General features: G+C 48.0%; 1 protein-coding gene across 1 annotated transcript in view; it reads right to left on the bottom strand.

Annotated features, from left to right (window-relative positions):
- LOC147604204 (uncharacterized) overlaps positions 1–25,093 on the bottom strand; it is a 39,623-nt gene extending 14,530 nt beyond the window's left edge. The window contains exons 1-7 of the mRNA XM_086795533.1: positions 23,996–25,093; positions 23,445–23,645; positions 22,970–23,092; positions 22,838–22,875; positions 22,556–22,685; positions 18,813–22,382; positions 18,510–18,668 (exon numbers count right to left, since the gene is read on the bottom strand). Of these exons, the coding sequence (XP_086651659.1) occupies positions 18,510–18,668; positions 18,813–22,382; positions 22,556–22,685; positions 22,838–22,875; positions 22,970–23,092; positions 23,445–23,645; positions 23,996–24,073 (4,299 nt within the window). The 5' untranslated portion in view covers positions 24,074–25,093. The remainder of the gene's footprint in view (positions 1–18,509; positions 18,669–18,812; positions 22,383–22,555; positions 22,686–22,837; positions 22,876–22,969; positions 23,093–23,444; positions 23,646–23,995) is intronic.
- Between the last annotated feature and the right edge of the window lie 764 nt (positions 25,094–25,857).

Below are 25,857 nucleotides of genomic sequence, written 5' to 3'. Positions count from 1 at the left end.
GTTAATGTGCAAGGGGGTACGTTGTCCTAGAAACCCTCGATTTTCTATTCCTGACCCCTAGAAACCCTAAATTTTCTATGTGCAAGGGGGTACGCTGTCCTAGAAAGCTGCTGCAGAAACGTTTTTGTTTTTGCTAGGCTGTAGAAGGGCTGTGCATGTACACTAAGCAATAGTCACTCGTAGGGGAGTACACGGCGGATACATGGGTATGCAACCTGGCCAGGCTGCCTCTGCAGGCCGGCACATCAAAAAAAGCAAGCCCTACTGTTTTTTTAAAAGTGAAAAGCACATTTGGTGTTTTTTTTACTTAAAAAAACAAGGTTGGGGGAGTTAAACACATACTATCATACTCCAGGCATAACGAAATATTCTAGAGACCGTCTATTGCGTGGATTCACAACACGGTTTCCATCTCTCATGCTTGGAGCATCGATAGGTGGTGTCTCTCATCAATTTTCTCATCTTTTCTCACATGAGAGCATAGTTTTCTCTCTTTAAATTCTGAAGTTCAGAATCGACACAGTTTTCTTGCGGCAGCACACGCTTTACTACCTTCACTTCATCCATATGGCGACGGAGCTTGAATTTGATGATACCGTATCAGACCATGAGGAGCATCCTCAACCCGAAGGGGATCAAAAGTGGAGTTCTGGCAGGAAGAGGTCGATGGGGTAGAGAAAACTTACTTTGAGGAGCAAATGGCCATGTTGGGTATTTTGGAGTCTCTGTGTATGTACCCATCGTGTACGTGTACCCCTGTTTGTGTACCCACTTGTGTTTGTGTGTGAACAGCCCCTAAAAGGGCTAAGTGTGTCCCCAAGGTAAGTAACCTAGTGGATAAGACTTTCAGCTTTCAATATGGAGGTTGTGAGTTCAAATCCTCTTGGGGACATCTATGCCAATGGGTCCTTGTTTCATCATGATCCACCCTACCCAAGCGGTCATGATGTTCAAAGCCCTGGTATGGGTGTGTGTGGGTAGTAGAATGGGTGTGTGTGCAGCCAAGTGATTCCCGTGTGCGACTACAAAAAGGGGCGGGGGCAAGACCCACTCCTAATGAAAAAAAAAAAGGGCTAAGTGTGCTAGTGTGTGTGATCCCACCCTTAAGTGTGGATAAGATAAGTGTGCCATGTGTCACTTGTCTAGTATGTGTATGTGATTTCCTTGAGTAAAAAGATAAGGCTTACATGTTGGGTATTCGGAGTTTCTTGGGTTTGAACACTCCCTAAAAGGGCTGTGTGTGTCCCCAAGGCAAGTAACCTAGTGGATAAGACTTTCAACTTTCAATATGGAGGTTGTGAGTTAAAATCCTCTTGGGGACATCTATGCCAATGGGTCCTTGTTTCATCATGATCCACCCTACCCATGTGGTCATGATGTTCAAAGCATGCAGTAGAATGGGTGTGTGTGCAGCCAAGTGAAATTCCCGAGTGCGACTACAAAAAGGGGTGGGGGCAGGACCCACTCATCCTAATGAAAAAAAAAAAAAGGGCCAAGTGTGCTAGTGTGTGTGAGCCCACCCTTAAGTGTGGATCAGATAAGTGTGCCATGTGTCACTTGTCTAGTATGTGTATGTGATTTCCTTGAGTAAAAAGATAAGGCTTACATGTTGGGTATTCGGAGTTTCTTGGGTTTGAACACTCCCTATGAGTGTTAATGTGTGTGAACACCTCTTAGAGGTGAAAGCATGTAAGTGTTTGTGAACAAGGGCTTATAGCCACTAGAGTGTTTGTATGTTTAAGCAATGATGTCATTAGTTTAGCCTAGTGTCATTGCCCCATGAGTAGAGTGTTGAGAAAGATAAGGCATTCAGCCTACAAAAGCATTGCACCTTGTGAACTTTAAAACATCAATACAAACATTACATTGTACAGTGCAATCATATACTTTCAGTTTATTACATCTCACACTGTCTCTCTCTTCTGCACATACAGTATAGATGTCCATGACCCTCCATAGCTATTGGTCTACTAACCCTAAAGCCAAGAAATGGTATCAGAGCACTGCTGCCGCCATTTTCGGGTGGCACTAGTGCTAGGCGCACCACCGCCACCCAGCTCATTGGCGATGCCACTGTTCTCAACACCATTTTCAGGCGATGCCAATTCTGAGATACCCACCATCGCCAGCTATTCAGCCTCATCCGCCGCTGCTCTGCCACCTCACCGCCGCCTCCACTTCTCTGCCCCAAATCCTCCTGCACATGGTTGCTCCACCCGCCTTTCCTCCAGCTACCCAGCTCCCGGTCGCTGCTAGGACCTTACTTATGGCCGACACCTATCAACTCCTTCATAGCTGCTGGTCTGCTAACCCTAAAGCCAAGATTACATCCTACGAATGTATGTACTTGGTGTGAGCTTCTACCCTTAAGCCAAGATTACATGCTACAAAAGCATGTACTTGGTGTAAGCTTCTACACAATCAATCAATCAAATCATTGAGTCATGCATATTTTTGCTCACTCACACGGGTGATACAATTTGAGGATCAGAGGTGCTTGGGCATGTACTTGATGGAGCTCAGACAACACAGGGATGTAGTGTTGAGGCAGCATGCTGAGAGACAGCCCCAGCTCCAATAGGACACCTCACAAAGAGCCATCACGGATTTCTTTGTGGTACACACATCCACATTAGAATCCACTGCCCACAACAGTTCCTCTACTACGACATCAGAGCCCACCCGTACCCACGCTGAAAGCTCCACGCCCAGAGGAGTTCTTAGTGAGAGAGCTCGATCCATTCTGCGAGCCAGACATCCCCAACCCAAAGCATCAGGACCCTCCACCACACAGAGACGGATTCATGAGGTTCTCTGCCAACATGACATGCTCCCATCACAGAGGCCGGACATTCACTCCCCCATCAGATCGGTTTTGGCCGAGGCAGGTATCGTCATTAGCTGATCACAGCACATCTCTTACTACAAAGGATCATCTGTTGATCACATGTACTGTCAAATGTTTTCATTTTACTTTTTCTTTCAATTTTCCATGTCTCAGTATATCCATGGTACCATTGTATTACTTTTGGTCTCATAGGCCCTTGGGGTCTTCCGTAGACGTTAATATCACCAGTTTCTTCCGGACCCAGGAGGTGAAGGACACCGACATAGTGGATCTTGTGGACCCTCCACGAGCTGCTCTGGACCTGCCTCGCCCGAGAGGAGTAGTTACCTCGGACCGAACCTCTGCACTCCAGCGTGCCCGACACCCTCGACCCCCCCCCCCCCCCCCCGGCGGCCACGATCACCTCATCGGCTCCAGATCCAGGACATGCTCCACCGCCATCGAGCTACCTTTCCACATGACATAGCTTTTGGAGCTCTCGGCCATACTCATCAGCCCCATGCTTGATGAGGGAAGAAGCCAGCCAAAAGCACCTTGAACCAGTTATATGCAGGTATGCGCAGGCAAGTATACGTGGGTGTACGCAAGTATATGCACGTGTACGCAGGCAGCAACTTCAGTTGCACGCAAGCAGGTGCTACACGTGGGCAGGCAAGCATGTGCGCAAGCAACAACTCCAAGCGCATGCAGGCAAGCGGGCGAGTATGTGCACGCAGGCTGGTGGTACACGCTCGCAGTCAGACTCGTACACGCAGGCAAGCAGGCGGCGCTAAGGTGTTATAGAAAAACATGAAACGCAATCGCCGGGTGGAGGATTTTTTTAAATAAATTTAGCTTTCGTTTTTTTTTTCTTAATCTCCACGCCTTGCTTTCGTTTTTTTTTCTGAACCTTTCAAGTCTATATATATGTGTGTGTGTGTGTGTGTGTGTGTGTGTGTATGGATATTTTACCCCCAAAAAAAAAACACACAAAAGCAAAAGCTAAGTAAACTTTTGGGGAAGCCTATAAATTCCCCTTAAGCGGGCTTCTTGCCACACCTCTCAAGCTCTCAAGCTCTCAAGCTCTCTCCTTGTGCAAGATAATTATTTTCTCTCCTCTTACCCTCTTCAAGATCGCCATCGGCTACAGAAGCCACCAATGGCGATGTTTTCGATTTTGTTTCAAAATCAGATTTCCAAGAGTTTAAAGTTGCTCTCGCAGCTTCTTCCTCAGAACATCAAGCACAAATCGCCGCGCAGATGCAGGCTTTACAGAACTCCATCTCTTTGTTGACCACTACCCTATCTACTCTTTCGGGTATGAATACTTTGGTATCTGCTTTAGGTCCCAATATTACTCCGGAATAGTTTGGGGGCGAGCAAAAGCAGCGTACCATAGAGATAGTGGACACTTGGCTACATAAGTGGCAAGTCCATTTTCAGTTTCATCCATACGACGATGGCAAAAAGATCCAATTAGCAGCAGGTTTCCTCTCCGGCAAAGCTTTGCTTTGGTAGAAAGAACTCAACCCTGAACCAACAACCTCGGCACAGTTCGAAGACGTCTTCAAGAAAGAGGATGACTATGATGTTGTTACCCAGTTTGTTACTTTGACCATGACCTCGCAGAATCTCACTTATGAGGTCTATCTCCAGAAATTTAGGGACTTGCACATAAAAGCTACGAAGATGGATTCCACAACTCTTTTGGGTTTCTTCGTAGCCAGTTTACCCGACTCATACCGTTTACAGGTTAAAAACAACAAATGCAAAACTTTGGACGAGGCCATTCATTCCGCTCGTATTTATGATAATACAATGGTCTCTTCCAAGTCTAAACCCGTTACCGAGCAAGGGAACAAGCACAAAAGGAAGTTCTCCACACCGATGGCTAGTACGACAGAAGGAAAGTCTTCGGACCAACCTTCGAAGAATTTAACTTCGACCCCAGTGAAGAAAAAACGTCTCCTTAAGGCTTCGAAGCTCAAGAAGGAGGGACATTGCTTTATCTGCGAAGAAAAAGGACATATGGGTACGAGTGCCCGAAGCAAAAGGGTGCAAAGACCAACGCAGGACCCAAGCCAAAGGCAGCTAACCAATTGTCTTTGACAGGTACGTCAATTACTGTACTTTCTCGTCCTAGTACATGTTCTGATTGTCTGTTCAACTCTAAAGTTTTTGGCTTGCATGATCTTCTCCGAGTTTATGGAGAAGTGAATGGCCATAGAATCCACATTCTTCTAGACCCTGGCAGCTCACACAACTTTGTTAATTACAAACTTGTGCAAAAATTGGGTCTTAACACAACACCTAGCGGTCATACCTATGAGGTACGCCTACCTACGAGTCGGTACATATGGGATCGAAAGGTGGAGATGCTACCGATCTCGATTCAGGACTACAAAGATACTTTGAAATGCTACATTATGCACCTAAAGCATGTAGACTTGTTATTAGGGATTGAGTGGTTTAAGACTCTTCAAGTCCAGATAGATTGGTCTGGTCATATTTTTTCTTTTGAACATAGGAACACTCAGTATAGTATTTTAGGTGATTGTATACATCCCTCTCAGGGACCTCTTGTAAATACAGTTGATTTTGGTAATATAATGGATTCGTCTTTGTATACTGCTTTCCATTGTGTCTTGATTCCACTTTCTTCATTTCTCATACCTTTTATGGATGTCAATGAATTAAGTGTATTTGAAAGCTAAGAATTAAAGAAGATACTTGATTCCTTTCAAGATATATTTCCTAAGGAACTGCCATCGGGCTTACCACCTGAAAGGGCAGTAGATCATCGTATTGACCTGGTCCCTTGTGCTCATCCTGTTAGTATTCCACCTTACAGGATGAGCCAAGCTGAGGAAGATGAGTTGGCCAAACAACTCCACGATTATTTGAGGATGGGCCAGATCCGTCCAAGTAAATCACCTTGGGGTGCACCTGTGCTGCTTAGGAGAAAGCAGGACAACACCCGGAGAATGTGTATAGATTACAAGAGACTGAACAAGATGACAATTAAGAACCGTTATCCTCTCCCTAGATCAGATGACCTGATTGACCGGTTAGCGAGAGGGAAATATTTCACGAAGATAGATTTACGTACTGGCTATCACCAGATACGTATTCATGAAAGGCATGTCGAAAGAACCGCCTTTCGGACTAGGTATGGCCATTACGAGTTTCTCGTATTACCTTTTGGGTTAACCAATGCTCCAGCCACTTTCCAGCAAATGATGAACGATCTTTTTCGTGAACATTTGGAAAAATTTGTGGTTGTGTTCTTGGATGATATTTTGATATATAGTCGTACTCTTGAGGATCACGTTAGACACCTCACGATTGTCTTAACTATTTTAAGACAAAATCGACTATATGCTAAATTAAGTAAATGTGAGTCTGCTGCGTTTGAGTTTGATTTTTTTCGATCTGACGCTCGCTCGCTGAAGCTCCCTCCTCCACCCTGCTCTGCGCACCTTCGCTCCCCCCCCCTCCTCGCGCCTTTTTTCCTTCCGCCCCCCGCTTGCTCCCCTCTGCTCGCCGCTGCGCCCCCCCTCTCCTTCCTCGCTGCTGCGCCGCCCCCCCCTCCTTCCTCGCCGCTGCGCCTTCCCCCCCCTCTTCGCCAGTTCGCCCCCCTCCCCTCTTCGCCATTTCGCCATCCCCCCCCGCTGCCGCCTGTTCCCCCCCGCTGCCGCCTGTTCGCCATCCCCCCCACTGCCGCCTGTTCGTCATCCCCCCCCCCGCTGCCGCCTGTTCGCCCCCCCGCCTCTTCGCCTCCTCTCGCCCGCCTCCTTTCAGCAGCGCCCCGCCCCCCTCCTTCTCGCGTTGTCGCCGCCCCCCCCCCCTCTGGGCCTCTCCTCCCCTTTTTGCGCCGCCCCCCCCTCCCTCCTCTGTCGTGCTGCTTTCCACCCCTTGGGGGTTTTTGTTTTTTTTTCCCTTATCGTCATCCGTCCTTCCGCCTCTTGGTGTGCAGCCCGCTTCTAGGTTTTCCGCTTTCGCCTCGCCTTCGCTTGAGCTTCAGACTCTGATGGAGACTCCTCCCGCCTCGCCTCAGAGGGACTCTTCCGCAGCCCCCTCGCCCGCCCCCGAGGTCATCCCCATCAGGCTTTCTCTTTCGCCGGAAGAGGAAGCGAGCCTCACCGCAGAGGTGGAACGCCTTCAGGCTCACTCCACCATCTGCCGTATAGTCGGCACTCGCCCCAGCAGAGGGGAGATCAGGGATCTACTTCAGGCTCGCCTTCTTGCAGATGTGGGCAAGATCCTTGATGTACAGCTCTTGGGCCGGGGACATTATCAGATCGAGTTCGAGGCCGCCCAGAGCGTTGCCAAGGTCCTTGCCATGAGTCCTCTGGATATCAGGGGTGCTCGGGCTTTCTTCAGGCCTTGGCAGCATGGATTTGACCCAGCTGCGGCGGAGCAGGGAGAGCGCCTCTTCGCTCGGAGCATTGGTGGGCTCGGTTCTTGAGACGGGCCCCTCAGCAGCTTCAGTGGTGGCCAGAGCAGCTGGGCTACCTTCGGTCAGAGTGTTGGTATCTGACATCTCCTCCCTTCCTAAGGTCATTCAGCTACCTAGGATAGGGGGGGGGTGGATAGATCAGAGAGTGGAGTTCTCGGGGCTCCCGAACCAGTGCTTCATTTGCAGGCAGGTCGGTCATTTGGCCAAGGCCTGCCCTCGCAGGAGACCTCGGCCCTCACCACAGCAGCAGGCCACGGATGGCCCGCCCACAGATTCGGCTCGGCAGGCTGCCTCAGGGACACCTGCTCAGGCCACAGAGACCTCGGAGTGGCAGCCTGGACAGGGGCGCCGTCGAGGGAGACAGCCACAGCAGCACGCCCAGGTACCGCTGCAGCAGCAGCCACAGTCTCAGCCTCACTGGGTTCCCGTGAGGAACAGATTTGCTCCCCTTCAGGAGGAGACCCCTGCAGCGACCGAGGACCAGGAGATGCCAGCTCCCCCTCCTTCACCTCCCCCACACCCATCCCCTCCCACCGCCTCGCTTCCACCATCGCCTCCTCCCGCCCCCGCTCCGGTCTCGGCAGCGGCTCCCTCTCCTCCTCCCTCGCCTCCCCCTCCTCCCCCTCCGCCCGCCTCGCCTTCCCGGGAGGTCTTGGCAGCTCCCTGGCGCTCACCTGCAGTCCGGAGGGCGCTGAGCACTGACCTCGCTCGAGCATCACAGAGGAGACCTATGCCGATTAGGGCCTCACGGATTTCATCTATCCGCAGTCGGCTGAGTCGCCTCGGCATTCGACAGCGCTCGGCGGCGTTTGATTATACCTTCACACGGCTTTTTGGAGCAGAGGGCCCCCATGAGCCAGCACCCATCCGAGTGCATGTAGTGATACCTCCGGCCCGCGGGGAGGAGGCACTAGACTCAGCGGTGGCCTTCTCGTTCCCTCTATGTGGACCTTGTGACCGGGAGTGGACTCTAGAGCTCGCTCTCAGCACGTTGAAGACTCAGGCAGTTGAGTTTTCTCGTCACATGAGCGATTTGGAGGTTACAGATGTGCTAGGCCGACTTTGGGAGTTGGCTCATTTTGTCTTGGATCCCGGGGGTGTGGATACATCCGGGATTCGGCATTTGGTCGTGCGCATAGTTGCAGATTTGGCACGCGACCCAGGATATGTGAGTATTCACGAGGTTACTATGTCAGAGCAGGAGGCAGTCGCCATGGGTCACAGCCACTGGCGCCTGATCCGGGATTCTTGCAGTACACCGGGTGGACAGACTCGCAGCCGTTCGGATGGGGACTACTCTCCATCCAAGCCGCTTGCGAAGGCCCGCCGCACGGCTGAGACAGCATCCACCTCAGTAGGACATCCATGAGGATCATCTCATGGAATGTACAGGGCCTTGGTGGAGCACACTTTATACGCTATCGAGGCTGCTTGAGGCAGGAGCTACAGAGATGCCTGGTTGGTGGCAGCATTGACATTCTGATGATGCAGGAGCACCACTTGGGTGAGAGCAGGATCCGGAGATATGGTTCGGTGATGCCTGGTAGATGGGACACTTTCTGGTCTGCAGGGTTTGGTCCTTTGGGTGGACAGGGAGGAGTATGCATGGTTATTGCAGATGCATGGCGGCAGGCCATTGTGGATCGAGGGATCATTGTGCCTGGTAGAGCACAGTATGTCATTCTGAGGATGCATGATGAGCTATTGGGTGTGCTCAACATCTATGCGCCCAATCATGCTAGTGCCAGAGCAGAGTTCTGGACTCAGGTTACAGATGCATTGCCAGAGGCCGCACATTGGTGTGTTGGGGGAGACTTCAACATGCTTGAGGACCCGGCAGATAGGGTGGGAGGCAGTCATGTTACAGTGCACGGCACGGAGCTTGCAGCTTGGGACCGGTTTTGTATGACACTGAGGATCACTGATGCATGGCAGCATGGGGCTTTCTCCCGGTCTCAGGACAGTCTTAGTTTCTCTCGGTCGGATCGCCAGCAGGGAGGGACTAATCTATCTCGGATTGATCGCTTTTATGTGGGCGATTGGTTGGGGGAGCGAGGGGGCTCCGTCGGCATTCTTGCCGGCACCTCATTTTCAGATCATGCGCCAGTTATACTGACTTTGGAGGAGGGGACACGGGAGCCCAGCTTGCAGTTGAGGATCCCAGAGAGGGTACTTGCAGACCCCAGTCTCGCTGAGGACATTGAGAGGATCTGGCATGATAGTCAGTGCTCTGACCAGGATGCAGCGGGCCAGTGTGCCCAGGGACTCATTGATCTTAGCTCTTTTCTACACGCTGCAGCTTTGACACGACTGGGAGAGATTCGCGAGCGGGAGCAACGGCTGAGACGCAGCCTTGCTTCGCTACAACGCCTTCAGGAGCAGCAGCCTGCATGTGAGTGGGTGGCGTCCCAGCTGAGCCAGGCACGCCAGGAGGTTAGAGAGGCAGAGGAGCAGAGACATGAGTTTTACTATCGTCGTCAGGCCTCTCAGTGGACGCAGCTTGGTGATAGAGTGACTGGGGAGTTTTTTGAGATCACTGGACCCCGTCATGCGCGAGCAGGGGTTCGCCAGCTTGGTAGACCGGATGGATCTATAGCTACTGAGCTCGGGGAGATCAGAGCCATTGCCACTGCTTTTTATCGTGACTTGCTTTCAGCGGAGCCAGCCACTGAGGATCGAGATGTATGCAGACAGATTGTGTGGGCCCATGTGCAGAGGAGGGTCACAGACCATATGCGCACAGTTCTAGGTGCGCCTCTATCAGAGATTGAGCTTGCCGAGGCCTTGAGGGTCCTGCCGCGACATAGTTGCCCAGGGGAGGACGGACTGACGCCGGCCTTTTTTATGCGCTATTGGGACCTTTTGGGGCCAGGCCTCCGCAGGGGCTTTCAGCATGTTTTGGACACTGGGGTGATGCCGCAGAGCTTTTCAGAGGGCTTGATCTATCTTATCCCCAAGGGGGAGGGAGTATCGGATGACATTCGGCATTGGAGGCCTATTACGATCCTCAATACTGTATACAAGCTCTTGGCAAAGTCCTTGAGTTTGAGGATCCAGCCCTTCCTGGGGGAGTTGATTCATGCTACTCAGACAGGATTTGTCAAGGAGCGCAGTATCCTTGACAACATCTTTACTTTCTGGGAGGCGACGGCCCGAGCTAGGTTTCTTGGCGAGGACTTGGTCGTGATGCTTCTCGATTTTGAGAAGGCATACGATAGAGTTGATTGGGGATTCTTAGAGGGCACTATGCTACGCCTGGGCTTTGAGCCAGGATGGATCAGAGGGGTGGCAGCTTTGTATTCCACAGCTCGCAGCCAAGTGCTGATTGCAGGAGGTCGGGGGCCGAGTTTTGAGCTGACCAGATCAGTCCGTCAGGGGTGTCCTCTCGCCCCTTTCCTTTTTCTCTTCTTTGCGGAGGCTATGAGTATGTATTTGACGGCAGAGGAGGTTGGTTTGAGAGGACTTCAGCTCCCAGTCCGGGGGGAGGATTTGCTTGATGCTGAGTTTGCAGACGACACGGGCTTATTTTTGCATGGCCAAGAGGCCAATCTTATTCGGGCAGAGCAGTCGCTCCAGGTTTTTAGTGCAGCTTCGGGAGCATTGATCAATTGGTGCAAGACAGTGGCCTTTTGGATCAGTAGTGCTCCCACTCCGGCATGGAGTCCGGACCCCGGTTTTAGATGGATTCCTCCCGGCACAGCAGTGCGGTATTTGGGATGCCAGATTGGCCTCGATTTGTCACCTGAGCAGCAGATTGCCCCGCTTCTTCTGAGCATTCGGAAGAAGCTATTGTATTGGAGTACAGCTCGACTATCCTTGGCTGGGAGGGTGGTGGTGGCAAATCAGGTGCTGTTAGCGACTATGTGGTACATTACGTCTTGCTGGATTTTCTCGAGCTCTTGCATCAGCCAGGTACAGAGGCTGATCAGGAACTTTCTGTGGTCTGGGCGGGATGGTCAGCCAGCTCGGGCAAAGGTTGCATGGGCAGTTATTACACTTCCGCTGGCTCAGGGCGGTTTGGGCATTATAGATCCAGTCGATCAGAGCAGAGCCTTATTGGGGAAGCTTATTGTTCGGGGGTTGCTTCCAGGCGCTGAGCCTTGGAAAGAGCTCCTCTTGCAACGACTGCAGGCCCGGGCGCCTCCTGCAGGGGGTACTTGGGCACCAGAGATTCGCTGGATATTCATAGAGATGAGGAGGACAGGCCTCAGTAGAGGATGGGAGGACAGATTTGCTTTGAGTATCCTGAGAGCTTGGGAGCTGCTGAGACCGGGGCTCTCTCAGCGGCCTCCGTCTTGTGTTGAGGAGCGGGCCAGGCAGCCGCTCATCTGGAGCCCAGCGGTTCGTACAGAGCAGGGTCATATGCTGGGTTCTCGGCCTCGTCTAGCCTGGGGACCTTTAGCGGCAGGCCCAGCTCGTAGTTTTGGAGACTGGCAGGCTTTCTGCAGTCTACCAGAGGAGACCCAGGTGGAGAGGCTGAGTCACTTCAGAGGGGGGTTGATTATGAGGGATGATATTCAGGAGGCACTTACAGAGGAGTGGTTCACACCTCTCGAGCCAGTGGCCCCACGGTGGATGGGTGCCTTCACACAGTTGGAGATCCTGATTGCTGTCAGAGCTAGCACTGAGGATGGCAGATGCCTCTATTATGAGATTCAGGATGAGGGCCGACTCCAGAGAGTGGAGGTGGAGTCGCCTTTGGTTGCAGAGTGCACCTTTCAGAGGATTCGGGTAGTGGCTGCCGCTTCTCGGAAGTGGCATATTGACCCCGACCCTGCTGACGTGCTCCCGGATTGGCGTATATGGGCATATGCAGCGCGCCCCTTGGCCCGGCTACAGTGGGACCCCGGAGAGTACGAGTGGCATGATCCTTATGCATCCCTTGAGGCCACAGAGATCACATTTTTCCAGTATACTGTTCGGCTGGGACGGCATATTTTGACGGCGAGGAGGACGGTTTCTCCAGCAGCAGCGGGGCATTGGCGATTGCAGGGACTATCACAGGAGTTCTTGGAGGATTTCTGGGCTCGGCTCTGGGCTAGTCGACAGGCCCGCAGGATCTCGGCTTTTCAGTGGCTGGTCGCCCACAGGGGCTCAGCAGTTGGCACTTGGCTTGTTTACAGCGGTCTTCCGGCGGCCTGCGTCCGATGCGGCCACCCTATGGAGACACAGAGACATTGCCTTTGGGACTGCCCTCAGGCACAGCAGATTTGGCTGCGGATGCTGCGTATTCTAGCCCCCCTCTCTCCAGAGGGTATGTTTACGTGGGGTGCCGCTGCTTGGTCGACTTCGTCAGGGCCTGCTATGGGCTATGAGATGGAGCAGGGCAGTCAGGCCATCAGATTTATTAGGGGCCAGCCTCGCCTGGTTCCGGCACCGGATTTCTCGTCCGCCAGCTGGACACAGGAGAGGGATTTACGATGGGAGCTCCTCAGCAGCCTCACCATCTGGTTCACCTGGAGGGCCCGGTGCTTCACGGCCTTTGAGGGGAGATTAGAGCCACCAGCAGAGACTGTTCGGGGGATTTGGCAGGAGTTGATCCACACCCTGCGAGGACAGTACGACCGCATCCGGGGAGACTCGGATGAGGCGATTTTACGGCGCCAGGCCTTTCATACCACTTGGCGCTGCGGCCCGTTCTACACCCTACACACGGGATCCCCCCGTTGGCACTACAGGCCACCTGTTTGGCTCTTTCCCCCCCCCCATTGTATGATTTAGCCGCTCAGTCCTTTAGACTGATGCTTGTATTTTGCAGCACCTAGGGAGAGTCTCCCGGGCTGCCATGATGTATTCACTGCTCTTCTCTCTGTTAGGAGCAGGAGAGATCTCTTTTGTAGCCCTACGGGCGTTTTTTACATAACTAATGAAAGGATCTTTTCTCGGAAAAAAAAAAAGTAAATGTGAGTTTTTCATGACAGACATCATTTACATGGGACACACGATCACTAGAGATGGATTGAGCATTGACTATGACCGAGTTCAGAAGGTTCTCGTCTGGCCTATACCGCAGACAGTGAAACAACTTCGTTCTTTTCTCGGTTTTGTTGTTTTTCTTCGGAAATCTGTGCGAGAGTACTCTCAGCTCACACTACCGATGACCGACTTGTTGAAAGGACGTGGACGTAAGTCAAATCAACCTATCACTTGGAATAACGATCTGGATATGGCCTTCAGACTTTTGAAAGATAAAGTCAAGGAAGTACCTATCTTAGCATTACTCGATCCTAGTCGATCTTATGTTCTTGAAACATGCCAAATGACTATGCAATCGGGGCTGCTCTATTTCAAGATGGTAGACCTGTTGCTTTTGAAAGTAAAAAGCTAGATGACACTCAATTTCATTGGCCAACCCTTGAGAAGGAGCTTTATGCTGTGATTCACGCTCTCAAGGTTTGGAGACATTATTTATATGGCTCCAAGTTTGTGGTCTTGATTGATCATCAGTCAATCAAGTATGTGTGTGATGCTGATGATTTGAGAGGAAGGAAAGCTCGATGGGCTGAATTAATGCAAAATTTTGATTTTGAGATTCGTTATAGAAAAGGGTCCATGAATAGTGTAGTGTCGCAGATGCGCTTAGTCGAATTAGAGAGGTGAATACTTTGTCGTTCACCGAGATTTCTACTGACTTATTTCAGTCATTGAAAGGGCTTTGCAAGACTGATAGTTATTTTGGTCCATTTTGGCAGAAGATCCAGGACGGGAGCTCATTGATTGACCAAGACTCATTGACTGAGCACAGTCTACCATTCAGGCTGCAGGAGGTCAATGGATGATTTAGAATGGTTTACTATTCCGTAATGACAAAATTTGTGTACCACAAATCCCGAACATTAGGTCCAAGATTCTTAAGGAGTGTCACGACGCCCCTTCTGCTGGACACCCTGGGGTACACAGGACATTATCGTTAGTGAAATACACTTTTTATTGGTCAAAGATGAAAGGGTATGTAGAAGATTATGTTCTCAAGTGTCAAGTTTGTCAAGCAAATAAAGTTGAACGCTTTAGACAGGCTGGGTTGTTGCATCCTTTGCAAATCCCAGGTAATAAATGGGAAAGTATTTCCATGGATTTTATTACCGGATTGCCAAGAACACATCAAGGCCACGATTCTATTTGGGTTGTGGTAGATCGCTTGACAAAAATGGCTAGATTTTTACCGACCCGGAAGACCATTACAGCTACGCAATTAGCAAGGCAGTTTATCAAGCAATTGTTTAGACTATACGGGTTACCGCAGGACATAGTCAGTGATAGATTCTATTTGGGTTGTGGTAGATCGCTTGACAAAAATGGCTAGATTTTTACCGACCCGGAAGACCATTACAGCTACGCAATTAGCAAGGCAGTTTATCAAGCAATTGTTTAGACTATACGGGTTACCGCAGGACATAGTCAGTGATAGGGAACCTCAGATCACCCTCAATCTGATGGCCAGACTGAAAGAGTTAATCAAATTTTGGAGGACATGCTTCGAGCATGTCTCCAAAAGGCAGAGTTCATGGGAGGATTATCTTCCTATGTTAGAATTTGCATATAACAGTACTAAGCATACGAGTACATGTTTTAGTCCTTTCATGCTTATGTATGGTTTTCAACCTAGATCACCTGTTGTTACAGTGGGATTCTCAGGACTTCAGCATGATGCAGCACGTAATTTTTTGCAAGATATGCAAGAAATGTTACAAGTTGCGAAGGAATCTATTAGAAGTGCTCAAGATCGAGACAGATTTTATTCTAATAGGTATCGTTCACCTAGAGAGTTCTCTGAAGGAACGATGGTGTATTTGCGAGTTCCGAAAGATTCCGAGACTTTACGGACAGGTCGATCTCCGAAATTATCCCCTAGATATTGTGCGAAATTATCCCCTAGATATTGTGGACCATTTCGTATTACACGACGGATTGGTTCAGTCGCATATGAATTGGATTTGCCTTCTCATGTGAAAGAAAGTTCATCCTCTATTTCATGTCAGTAGACTTAAGGAAGTACTGGGTGGAACTGACCAGTTAGTTACTCCTCAAGAAATCATAGACGTCGAGGATATGACGTTTGTTCCACACGAACCTGAAAAGATTCTTGGATTTCGTGAAAGACGATTGCGTAATACGCTTATCACGGAATACAAGATCAAGTGGAAGAATCGTGTTGAGGAGGACGCTACATGAGAGACATTGACATCTCTTCAGAGAGATTACCATGGCTTTTTAGTGAGCTCTTAGAGGAAGGGGAGTATGTCATGTGCACATTGTGTATCTACCGTGTGCTACACGCACACAAGACTAGCTTCGAGGTTTGGGGAAGCTTGGAGCTAGGCAGGCTGATTGGTGAGCTAAGTTAGGGATAGACTAACGAGCGGGCACCCTAGTATAGACGAGCGGGCGCCCAAGTGTGGATGCCCGATGACCAACCAAGAGCAGCCTATAAAAGGGTGGCTAAGTTTAGTCATTAGGATATAGAGTCTCACGTGTCTTTGAGAGAGCTCTATGGTCAGAAGCCTGGATCTAGTGCAGACGTGCACTTGCTTTACGCAACCGAGGCCGGCAGCAGTCTCGAGGCCCGCGAGGGTAGCTTCGTAGCCGTATGGGATGTCACGAGGTAGAGATTGGTCGGTATAGAGTCTCGCGTGTCTTTGAGAGAGCTCTATGGTCAAGAGCCTTGATCTAGTGCAGACGTGCACCTGCTTTACGCAACCGAGGCCAGCAGCAGTCTCGAGGCCCGCGAGGGTAGCTTCATGGCGGTATGGGACGTCACGAGGTAGAGATTGATCGGTACGTCCATCTAGTTAGCTCAACTCGTGGCTCGGTGGGGACAGCCAAGACTTGTGGGCTTGCCCACAGCTGACAAGGTTGGGAGTTGAGTCAGGCCTGCACCCCCTTCACGTTTGTTTGGTTTGTTTGCAGGTTTCGAGTCTTGTACCAGGAGCGTTCTACGAGGAGATTCTATGGGGATTTGACAATAGTAGAGGCTAGTCTGCAATAGGAGAGCCTCCCTTAATAACGAGAGAGGGCTCCAATTTATAGATTTGAGCCTCCCATGAGCTAAAATGGCAAGAGAAGGCTATCATGACAAGTGGAGAGCCACACAATAGCTGAAGTGACAAGTGTGAGGCCACTTGTCTCACTTTGATCCACTTTCTTGCCACAAGTGTGAGGCCACTTGTCTCACTTTGATCCACTTTCTTGCCACATGTCCCAATCTAAGAGATAGTTTCTCCCATAATCCTTATCTCTAAAAATATCCCAACTAGTAGCCCATTTGTCATAGGTACTTTGGCAACTCTTGGTATTTGCTCAATTCCAAACGTAATGACGCGAACAAAATTTCCATCAGAGTCGGGCCAAAAATAGCAACTCTCGTAAATTTTAGGAGTGTGATCCTTTGTATTCGAGGATAATCCCCCATTCCCAAAGCTTATACTTTCCAAATATTTAGACGTCCTAGAGTCCACCAGACCCCTTTCATACTGGGAAATGTCCATGTTGGTGACACAGAGTGCCTTAAAGCAGGAGGATTATTACATCCTCTAGAGATCCCTTTTGGGAAATGAGAAAGTATTTCCATGGACTTCATTGTCTAAATGCCACGGATCGGTAGAGGGCATAGGAGGATTATTACATCCTCTAGAGATCCCTTTTGGAAAATGGGAAAGTATTTCCATGGATTTCATTGTCTAAATGCCACAGATCGGTAGAGGGCATGATGCCATCTAGGTGGTTATAGACACGTTGCCAAAGATGGCAAGGTTTTATCTACAAGGTCAACCATGAGAGCAATTGATTTGGCACACAAGTTTGTTGAGCAGCTTCTCTCTTGTATAGGTTGCCTTGTGACATATACCCAAGTGAAAGTGAGGTAACTAACAATAAGCAATGGTATTGCCTTTTATAGGCTTTGGGAGCAACAACCAACTAGCCGATAGGGAGGAACAACCAACTGGCCGACTTGCTGTTGGCCAGTTCCATGGACCCCAATAAATATATATATTGCCGACTCCATCAGAAGAATGTTGAACTGCTGGCCCACAAGGTCATGGTGCACACATATCCTAGCACCCTTGGCTCAACCCCTTGGATGAACTTCATCCCTTGGAGTGCTCCATAAAAGATTCTTCTTGGGCAGCCCCAACTGGCTACCAACTCTCTTGAAACCCTCCCCTTGGTTTTGCCTGACACACCAACTAGCTTTTGGGGGTCTTGACACATGCTGTGTTTCTCTCCTCGTACTTGTGCACTTCTTCTTTAGCATAAATGAACCTAATGCTCTAATACCACTCTGACGTGCGGAAGCTTTGGGTAGTCTAAGCCTAATGGCCTAATACTATTGTGACATGCGGAAGCTCTGGGTAGTCTTCTCTCGGCCCTAAACACTGCATAGGAACACTTGATGCAGAAACAATCAACATAGATAGAGAGAGAGAGGAGAGAGAGAGAGAGAGAGAGAGAGAGAGAGAGAGAGATGGCTGTGTATTCAATATATTCATATAGTACAAAAAGGGTACAAGATTCAGGCTTCCTTTAGTAACCCAAAAGTTCTAATCTAGACCTCAAGGGTCCTATCCTAGACCTGCCCCCAAGTGGGTGTAAGGTAACTAACAATAAGCAATGGTATTGCCTTTTATAGGCTTTGGGAAGAACAACCAACTGGACGACCTGCTGTTGGCCAGTTCCATGGACCCCAATAAATCTATATAGTGCCAACTCCATCAGAAGAATGCTGAACTGCTGGCAGACAGGGTCCTGGTCCACACATAGCCCTCATGCCTGTGAGAGCTGCTACTGTAGCTAATCCTAATGTTTTACCTGCTCCCAAATCAGGGATTAGCCTGGGATTAAATATGTCTAGGTGCATGCACATGACATGACGCATTGCATGAGAGGCTTCAACGAGGTGAGGTCTCATGCATAATGCTTCCATAGTTAACACAAAGGTTTATCCTTGATGGCAGATGGTTGGAGTGACATACGCAGCCATTCTTTGGAGGGTAATCACAAGTAGGTTTTGTCCTTACAAAACTGTAAATATTATGGATTGCAAATGCCATGTATGGCGGCATACAAAGCAAGCATACATGCGTGTGCAGGGATGACATCCAGGCAATTAGGCATGTGTGCACCCGCATGTGTTGTGTGGGGGAGGGGGGTTATCCACTCTCAACCATAGGTTAACGGGCTACACACATTCAAGCATTGTGTACGCACACAACAACACACATTTACCTCTTTCAAAATCTGATCCACATTGGAGATCGAATGCTCCTTCACAAGCTGTTCATTGGCCAGCTCCAGGTGTTCCATCTTTATGGAAAGTTGAGTGTGTTGCTCTTTCAATTGTTGCTTTGATGCTTCAAGCTCAGCTGCTTTCCTTTTAACGTCACCCTGACAGAACCATAATGAAATATCTTTCTAACTAATCAATTGCAAGGAACTTCTGTCTTGACTCTTGAATTGTCAAATTACAATTTAAGCTATGTAAGTTAGATGCCTACGGAAGCCTAAGGTGATGCTATAGATTTCTCTTACCTCCAAAAGCTTGACTTTCTCTCGCAAATCAGCTGATTCTTTTGCCTCACGAGTCGGAGGAATGGTAGACATTGGTCCAACCCTGGTGTTAGCTCTTGACAGAGACCCGGCAACAAGAGAAACCGGGCTGCCACCATTACCAGATGCTTCCCTATCTTTCAGCTTCTTCTCTGCTAAAGCTAGAGCACTAGCCTTGCGCTGAAGTTCTTCCTCTAAAGAGAAGACTCTCTTCTTGAGCTCCTCCCTCTCCACCTCCTGTTCTGAGAGCTTGCGTTTGAGCTCACTGGTCTGTTTCTTCAGTTTAATAAGCTCGCTGTTTTTCTCTTTTGCATTGGCCTCCTGAAGGTGTGAAATCTTCTCCTCCATGGTGGCTGTGGACGCTTTAGACCTTTCCTTCAATGTTGCCATCTCCCGTAACGCATTCTCCAATGATGCTTCAAGCTTCCCGTTTTCCTGCTTCAAGATAGCAAGGGCTTTCTCTGCTTCCTGTTTCTCCCTTTGCCAAAGCTCACATTCTCCTGTTCTGCTTCTTATCTCAGACATCTTCTCTTTCTCCAGCTCTACAATGGCACATTTTGCCTTCAACTCCATCATTTTCTGTGAGTAGTTCAGCTTTTCATCTTTCAGAAGTTCAGCTTCCCTCACTGCCTCATCCAACTTCTTCATCATATCCAGCTCTTTCATCGTGGCCTCGTGAACCTTGAATTCCAGATTCTCTTTTAAAGTCAAAGCATCCTTTTTGTCCTGCTGCAGCATCTCTTGCAATTTCCACAGCTTTTCTTCCAGCTCAATCTTTTCAGTTCTTAGCACCGATGCCTCCAACAGTGCCTGCTTTTCTTTGTTCTCACCATAAGATGCATCCTTCTTGGCCTGCTCCAGCATCTCTTCCGATTTCCACAGCTTTTCTTCCAGCTCCGTAATTTCAGTTCTTAGCACTGATACCTCTAACCGTGCTTGCTTTTCTTTGTTCTCGCCATCAGATGCATCCTTCTTGGCCTGCTTCAGCATCTCTTGCAATTTCCACAGCTTTTCTTCCAGCTCAGCCTTTTCAGTTCTTAGCACCGATGCTTCTAACAGTGCCTGCTTTTCTTTGTTCTCACCATCAGATGCATCCTTCTTTGCCTGCTTCAGCATCTCTTGCAATTTCCGTAGCTTTTCTTCCAGCTCAGTCTTTTCAGTTCTTAGCACCAATGCCTCTAACAGTGCCTGCTTTTCTTTCTCACCATCAGATGCATCCTTCTTGGCCTGCTTCAGCATCTCTTGCAATTTCCTTAACTTTCCTTCCAGCTCAGTCTTTTCAGCTCTAAGTACCGATACCTCTAGTAGTGCCTGCTTTTCTTTGTTCTCACCATCAGATGCTAGTAACTGTTGAATTCTCTCCTCTAAAGCGCCATTTTCATGCATGGCATCCTTGTATTGTCTTTCAAAATCCATGACTTCTTTCTCCAATTGCACGCTTTTGTCTGAGAGCTTCCCTACTTGGCTTTGGAAATTCTCTTTCTGAACTTCTAGTTCAGATACCGATTGCTCCAACCGATTTCGTACTAGCATATCAGACTCTATCTCACCTTCCAGTTCCCTTATTTCATTCACCAATGTGTTAGCGTTCTCTCTGGCCCATTCAATATCCTCTCGAGCATTCTTTAGTTTGTCTGAGAGCTCATCATTCAATACCTGCAATTTTTGGGACTTGGCTTCAGATGCAGACCTTGAGGCTTGCAGGGAAAGTGTCTCTTCTTCCAAAGCTGCTATGTGCAGCTCTAGCCCTTTGATTTGAGACCTACAAAGACTGTTCTCTTCCTGCAAACTGTGAACTGTACTCTCCATTTCCTTTTCTAGGGTTTCAAGTTCTGTCACCGCCTGCTTCAAGATTTTTACCTGAGTTTGATTGACCTTCATCTCCTCAAGAAACTGTGAAGACTTGGCTTCACTTTCCTCACATTGCTGCAAAATCTGTGATGTCTTCAACTGTTCCAAGTGTAGTTTCTCCTGCAACACGACATTGAAGCTCTGTAACTGAGCCATAGTTGCTTCGGCTTCTTCTTTTGCTGCCAACAAAGTGGATATCTCTTTGTCAAGGTCAAGCTTTTCTGCCCTCATAAATGATATCACTTGCAAGACATCCTTATACTTGCTATCTAAAGCCAAAGCATGCTCTTGAGAATCCTTCACCTGCTTCTTTAAAGCTGTGAAATCTCCACTCTTCTCTTCCTTCAGCTCTCTATTCATAGCCTCCAGTTCTTCCACACGCTTCACTGCATTCACGTAATCCTGCTCAACTTTGCTAGCCTTATCTCGCAGGCTCTTTAGCTGCCCCTTCTGTGACACAATCAAAGACTTTTCCCTTTCGCGTCCATCATTTTCCATTTTCAGGGACTCTGTCTCTTTCAACAACTCAGAAGTATACTCTTCTGAGCTTTGGAGCTCTCTCTCCAGGCGTGTATTCTTGGTGCGAACCATCATGACAGAAGAGTTTAAGTCATCAATAAGGGTTCTGCTGCTGGCTAGCTTGCTTTCATAAGATTCTTCACAAACTCTAAGCTTCTCCCTCATCTCATCCACCATCTCTCTGAACTTGCCTGCTTCAGTTTCAGCATGTGTGTTCATTACATTGGTAATCTTCATCTCTAGCTGCACAATGGTGCTTTCTCTGGCATTCAGCTTGTCATTTGCCTGCTTCAACTGTGCTATAAGATCCATGTTCTCCTCAGTCAGTTCCTGTGAATCTCTCTCCAGCTCTTCTAACTCCACCTTAAGGGCATCCACCATCTTTCCCATGTCTTCTTCTGCACTTTCCGCTTCTCTAATCCCTGACTCCAATACCTGATTAGGCCGTTTCTCAGACTCGTTATTCTCCTGTGTCCTCTCCAGGTCTTTAATTTGTTGCAGCAGCTCAGAGTTGGATTCCTGGGTCTTTCTGAGCTGCAAAGTCAAATTGGAATTTACACTCTTCTCATACTCTAACTCATCTTGTAATTCCTGCCAATCCCCAGGCTTTACATGGGCATTACCAATAGATTTCGAATTCTCCCACTCTTCCATTAATGCAGATAGTGTTCTTTGCAACTCTTCGTTCCTCTTTGTTTCCTCCACAACTTGCTTCTTCAGTGCCTCCATCTCTGCTCCCAACTGCTTACCCTGTCGTTCCCATAAGGCAGCTTCTAACCTCAGCTCCTTAATAGTCGCCTCAGCAGCTTCCGACTCTTTAGTTTTGCCATTACCCCATATCAACGATTCATTAAGACTAAACTGGTCATTTTGATTGTCGTTGCCATTGTGTGAATTCTTTGAGTGATAAGGTGAGAAGCTTAGATTGGCATTTTCTCCAGGAGAGGTGATTTCATTGGCGAAGCCTTGATTAAGATCCATACTGCTGAACCCAATGTGATCATGAAAACCGTTACTTAATTCCCGCCTTCCACTACAGCTACCAATGGAGCTAGAAGGCGACGTGAGCTCTTCTCCCATACCCTCTCTACTATAGAGACGTGATTCACTCACACTGGGTGTTGGAGGAACGTCAACTGAATCTGAGCTGTACCCAGGAGTTGACAGAGGAGCAGAATCATCCTACAAAAACGGTAAACATTTTAGCACACCATCACATTGCATCCACATGTATACATCGACAATTCACAGTATACCTTCAGCCTGAGATGGCAGTTACACCTAAACCATTAGCTTTTAAAGAGCAAAGGAAGCATTGGATTGGTACTCCATCAGGGACACCAATATATGCTAACCTTGTCTGCTGTTGCAGGTTTTCCTGTTCTTGTCTGCTGATAGCTTTCAAGTTCACTCTTCTGACTGCCGTCCAACAAGGCTGGCTGAGAATCTTCTATGAAAGACATCTCTTTCTGATCTTTGAAATCCCTGCAAGAGGACAGTTCTTGGGAGCATCAAGACTCAATAAGATACTTATTTAACAGCAAAGATTCTCAGCAGAATAAGACTTAAGTATGTACAGATCAAGCGCCCTGCTTTTGGATGCATGTGTTATGTCAAAATACGTTTTGAAGCCTTACCTACTGACAGACTTGGGCATGATACGCTGTATCTTGACCTGCCCAGCCAAACCCAAATAAGAGGCCCATAAAATTGTGCATACTAAAAACCTTGACAATCCAAGACCCATATAGGGAATTCACACAACTCACATGCAAAATGCTGCCGAAATTACAATTTTGCAATGATAAGGACAAGGAGACTGGCATAAGAGCCTGCATATAATCTGCCAGGTTGATAGTGGCCTCTCCAAGGATGCCCAACCGAGATAAACCCTGCACAATTTAAAAAAATTAAAGAGAGAATGAAAAAGAAATGTCCCAATCGTTAAATGGAAAGAATGAAGACTAGACAGTTGGCTCAAACGGACCAGCTATGTTGCTTAATCTTTTATATAAACTGCTGAAATGAGCTAATCTATGTGCAGCTAAGGTTTTCAAAGCATTGGAGAAATGAGCTAGTCTGTGTGCAGCTAAGGTTTTCAAAGCATTGGAGAAATGAGCTAGTCTGTGTGCAGCTAAGGTTTTCAAAGCATTGGGTAAATGCAAATAAAATATGTAAGCCCCCTAACAGATAAAATCCATTTAAAGTGGGTAGAGTATGAAGATAAATAAAAATGTGCTTTACCATGGAGACAACAAGTTTATATAGCTCCCTATTGGCATCTTTCCCATTCGGCTCCTGAGAAAGAAATGCTGACTCGTAGAGAGGCTCGGACCACTGGCAAGCCCCATTTTTTATTGGTACTTTCCCTGTCCTGGCAGTAACCTTGCTTGTTTCCACGCAGATTAAAGAGACCAAGAGTTTATCCCATCCTCGCTGGGGCACCTGCAACAGCAGCATTCACAGATTAGACAAAATCTCTATGCAAATAAACAACTGTATAATGTACCTTGCTTAAAAGAGTCTCAGCTAAGACTCTCTAAAACAAATCTTAGTTGGATGAATCCAATATACAGTCATTGTGTAAATTGAGCTACATTAATTGAAGACTACACATAGTCGATGAGTGTATTATCTATGTTAAACAGCTTGATTGTGTATTGGATAGTACGATCTTACGTATTGAGCACATAAGAACTGTGAAAGAATAGAATGTTGCCCATAGTTACCTTAGTCTAATCTGGATTTAAATACATTGAATGTCAGATGAACAAGGCATGGAATCCGGAGCTTACTCTGGTCGCATGAAACTCTAGCTTGAAGTGAACCTTCTCCTTCGCTTTGAAGGACTTCTTCTTAGTTGGCTTGAACATGCCGTCTGCTCTGGAATCAAGAAAACCCTAGTCCCAAGCTTTCTGGCTTAAAGGCAATTTTGTCTTATCTCACAGCAGGATGTTGTTGAAGAAGAGAACCGTGAGATCAGCCCAGATTGGGCCATGGAAGTCTTTTCCAGGAGAGCCAACCCACAGCTTAGGGCCTGGTCTAGAATGAAATGGTGTCGTTGGTGCCTCCATTTTTGCAAAACAAATTTGCTATAAGGGCAAGCTTCAACAGTTGACTTCACCGATGTAATCTGACCAGTGTCTACTCTGTAACATGCAATTGAATTGAATGCAATGTGTACTGTTAGGCAATGATAGTGCAGCAAGCACAGCAAAGCATGTGACAGTATAGCTATGGTTGGGCAAAAATCAATCAGATGCGATGATGACCACGGGTATGGATAGGACCAAGGCTATGATGGTGGTAACAACAGCAGGGGAGAGTGGAGGGAATGTGGCATTCGCAGTGCCTGCAAAGATCCATCAGATGACACGGCCATGGTCAAAGTCATGGTTATGGCTATGAGGGCATGGTCCTGGCTATGGCTATGGCTATGGCAGTATTAGCAACAACAGGGGAGAGAGGGGGAATGCAGCACTCACTGTGTTTGCTGTTCTCATAATTTCATCAACAGTGGTGGTGCACTTCCTGTACCTGCTGTACTAATGACAGAGTAGGAAAGCAAAGATCAATCAGATGCATTGGCCAGGGTCATGGTTATGGCCATGGATATGGCAGTGGTAACAATAACAAGGGAGAGAAGGGGGAATGCAGCACTCACAGTGTTTGCTGTTCTCATAATTTCATCAACGGTGGTGTGGGGGGGCATTGCAACGTTGTGTGAGTCAATGCAGTACAAAAAGTGGGCTCATCCCCCACACAAGCAGCTAGGTTATGATGAGAGATCCATCATCCCATATCCACATAAAAGACTGATAAAACAATAGAGGAGCAAAAAGCCCTTCTCAGTGTCATCAGTGATCACCCTCTTTTTTGATGATGGAGGGCTTATATTAATGACGCCCTCATTCATCCGTTGGAGCTTGGGGGGGCGGAGCTCGTGGGCCTGCTTCGTACGCATGTGGGCCTCTGTGTTGTGAGTAAATTTTGCTGCCGTTTCACCATCGCCCACTGGCCCGTGAAAAAGAAAGGGAAGAAAGCTACACCTCCTTTGTAGCTTCTTTTTCTTTGGAAAAAACAATTTCTGCAAAAATCTGTCGGAGACCCACATATTTTTTTTCCCCCTTTTTTTTTAAAAAAAAAAATTTGCCGCAAAGCTTCCCTCAGATCAAAAACCCCAGCTGGAGCAGGTTGCGCTTTCTACCCGTTAAAGTGCGTTGACCCTTCAGAAGCATTTCTCTCTGCTGCTCTGCATTTTAATCGTCTCTTCAGAAATTTTCTACTATTATTCATTGTTCCCTGATTTGTGCACCCAAGCAGTGCTCACAAAAAACCTGCAAAATGGACCCAGTGCTCGGGAAAAAAAGGGGGGGGGGGGGGGGGGGTGGCATTTTAGTGTATTTTTACCGGCCAGAATTTTAAAAAAATGACATTTTATTGTATTTCTACCAGCCAGATTTTAAGTAGCCCTTATTTTAAGGAATGTTTTTTTATATATTTTAGATATAAAACAAGCATATAGTAGAGATTCCATAAACACCGGATAGATTTAAGAGTTGTCCTTATTTTGATTGGTTCAAAAATATGTTTTTGCATTGGATAGATTTAAGAGTTGTCCTTGTTTTGATTGGTTGAAAAATATGTTTTTACACTG

The sequence above is a fragment of the Cibotium barometz genome, chromosome 62, assembly GCF_041138505.1.
Source record: "Cibotium barometz isolate CiBa-2024 chromosome 62, ASM4113850v1, whole genome shotgun sequence".
NCBI lineage: Eukaryota > Viridiplantae > Streptophyta > Polypodiopsida > Cyatheales > Cibotiaceae > Cibotium > Cibotium barometz.
The sequence above is the reverse complement of the archived record's forward strand: the minus strand, read 5'-3'. Positions and strand labels throughout refer to the sequence as shown.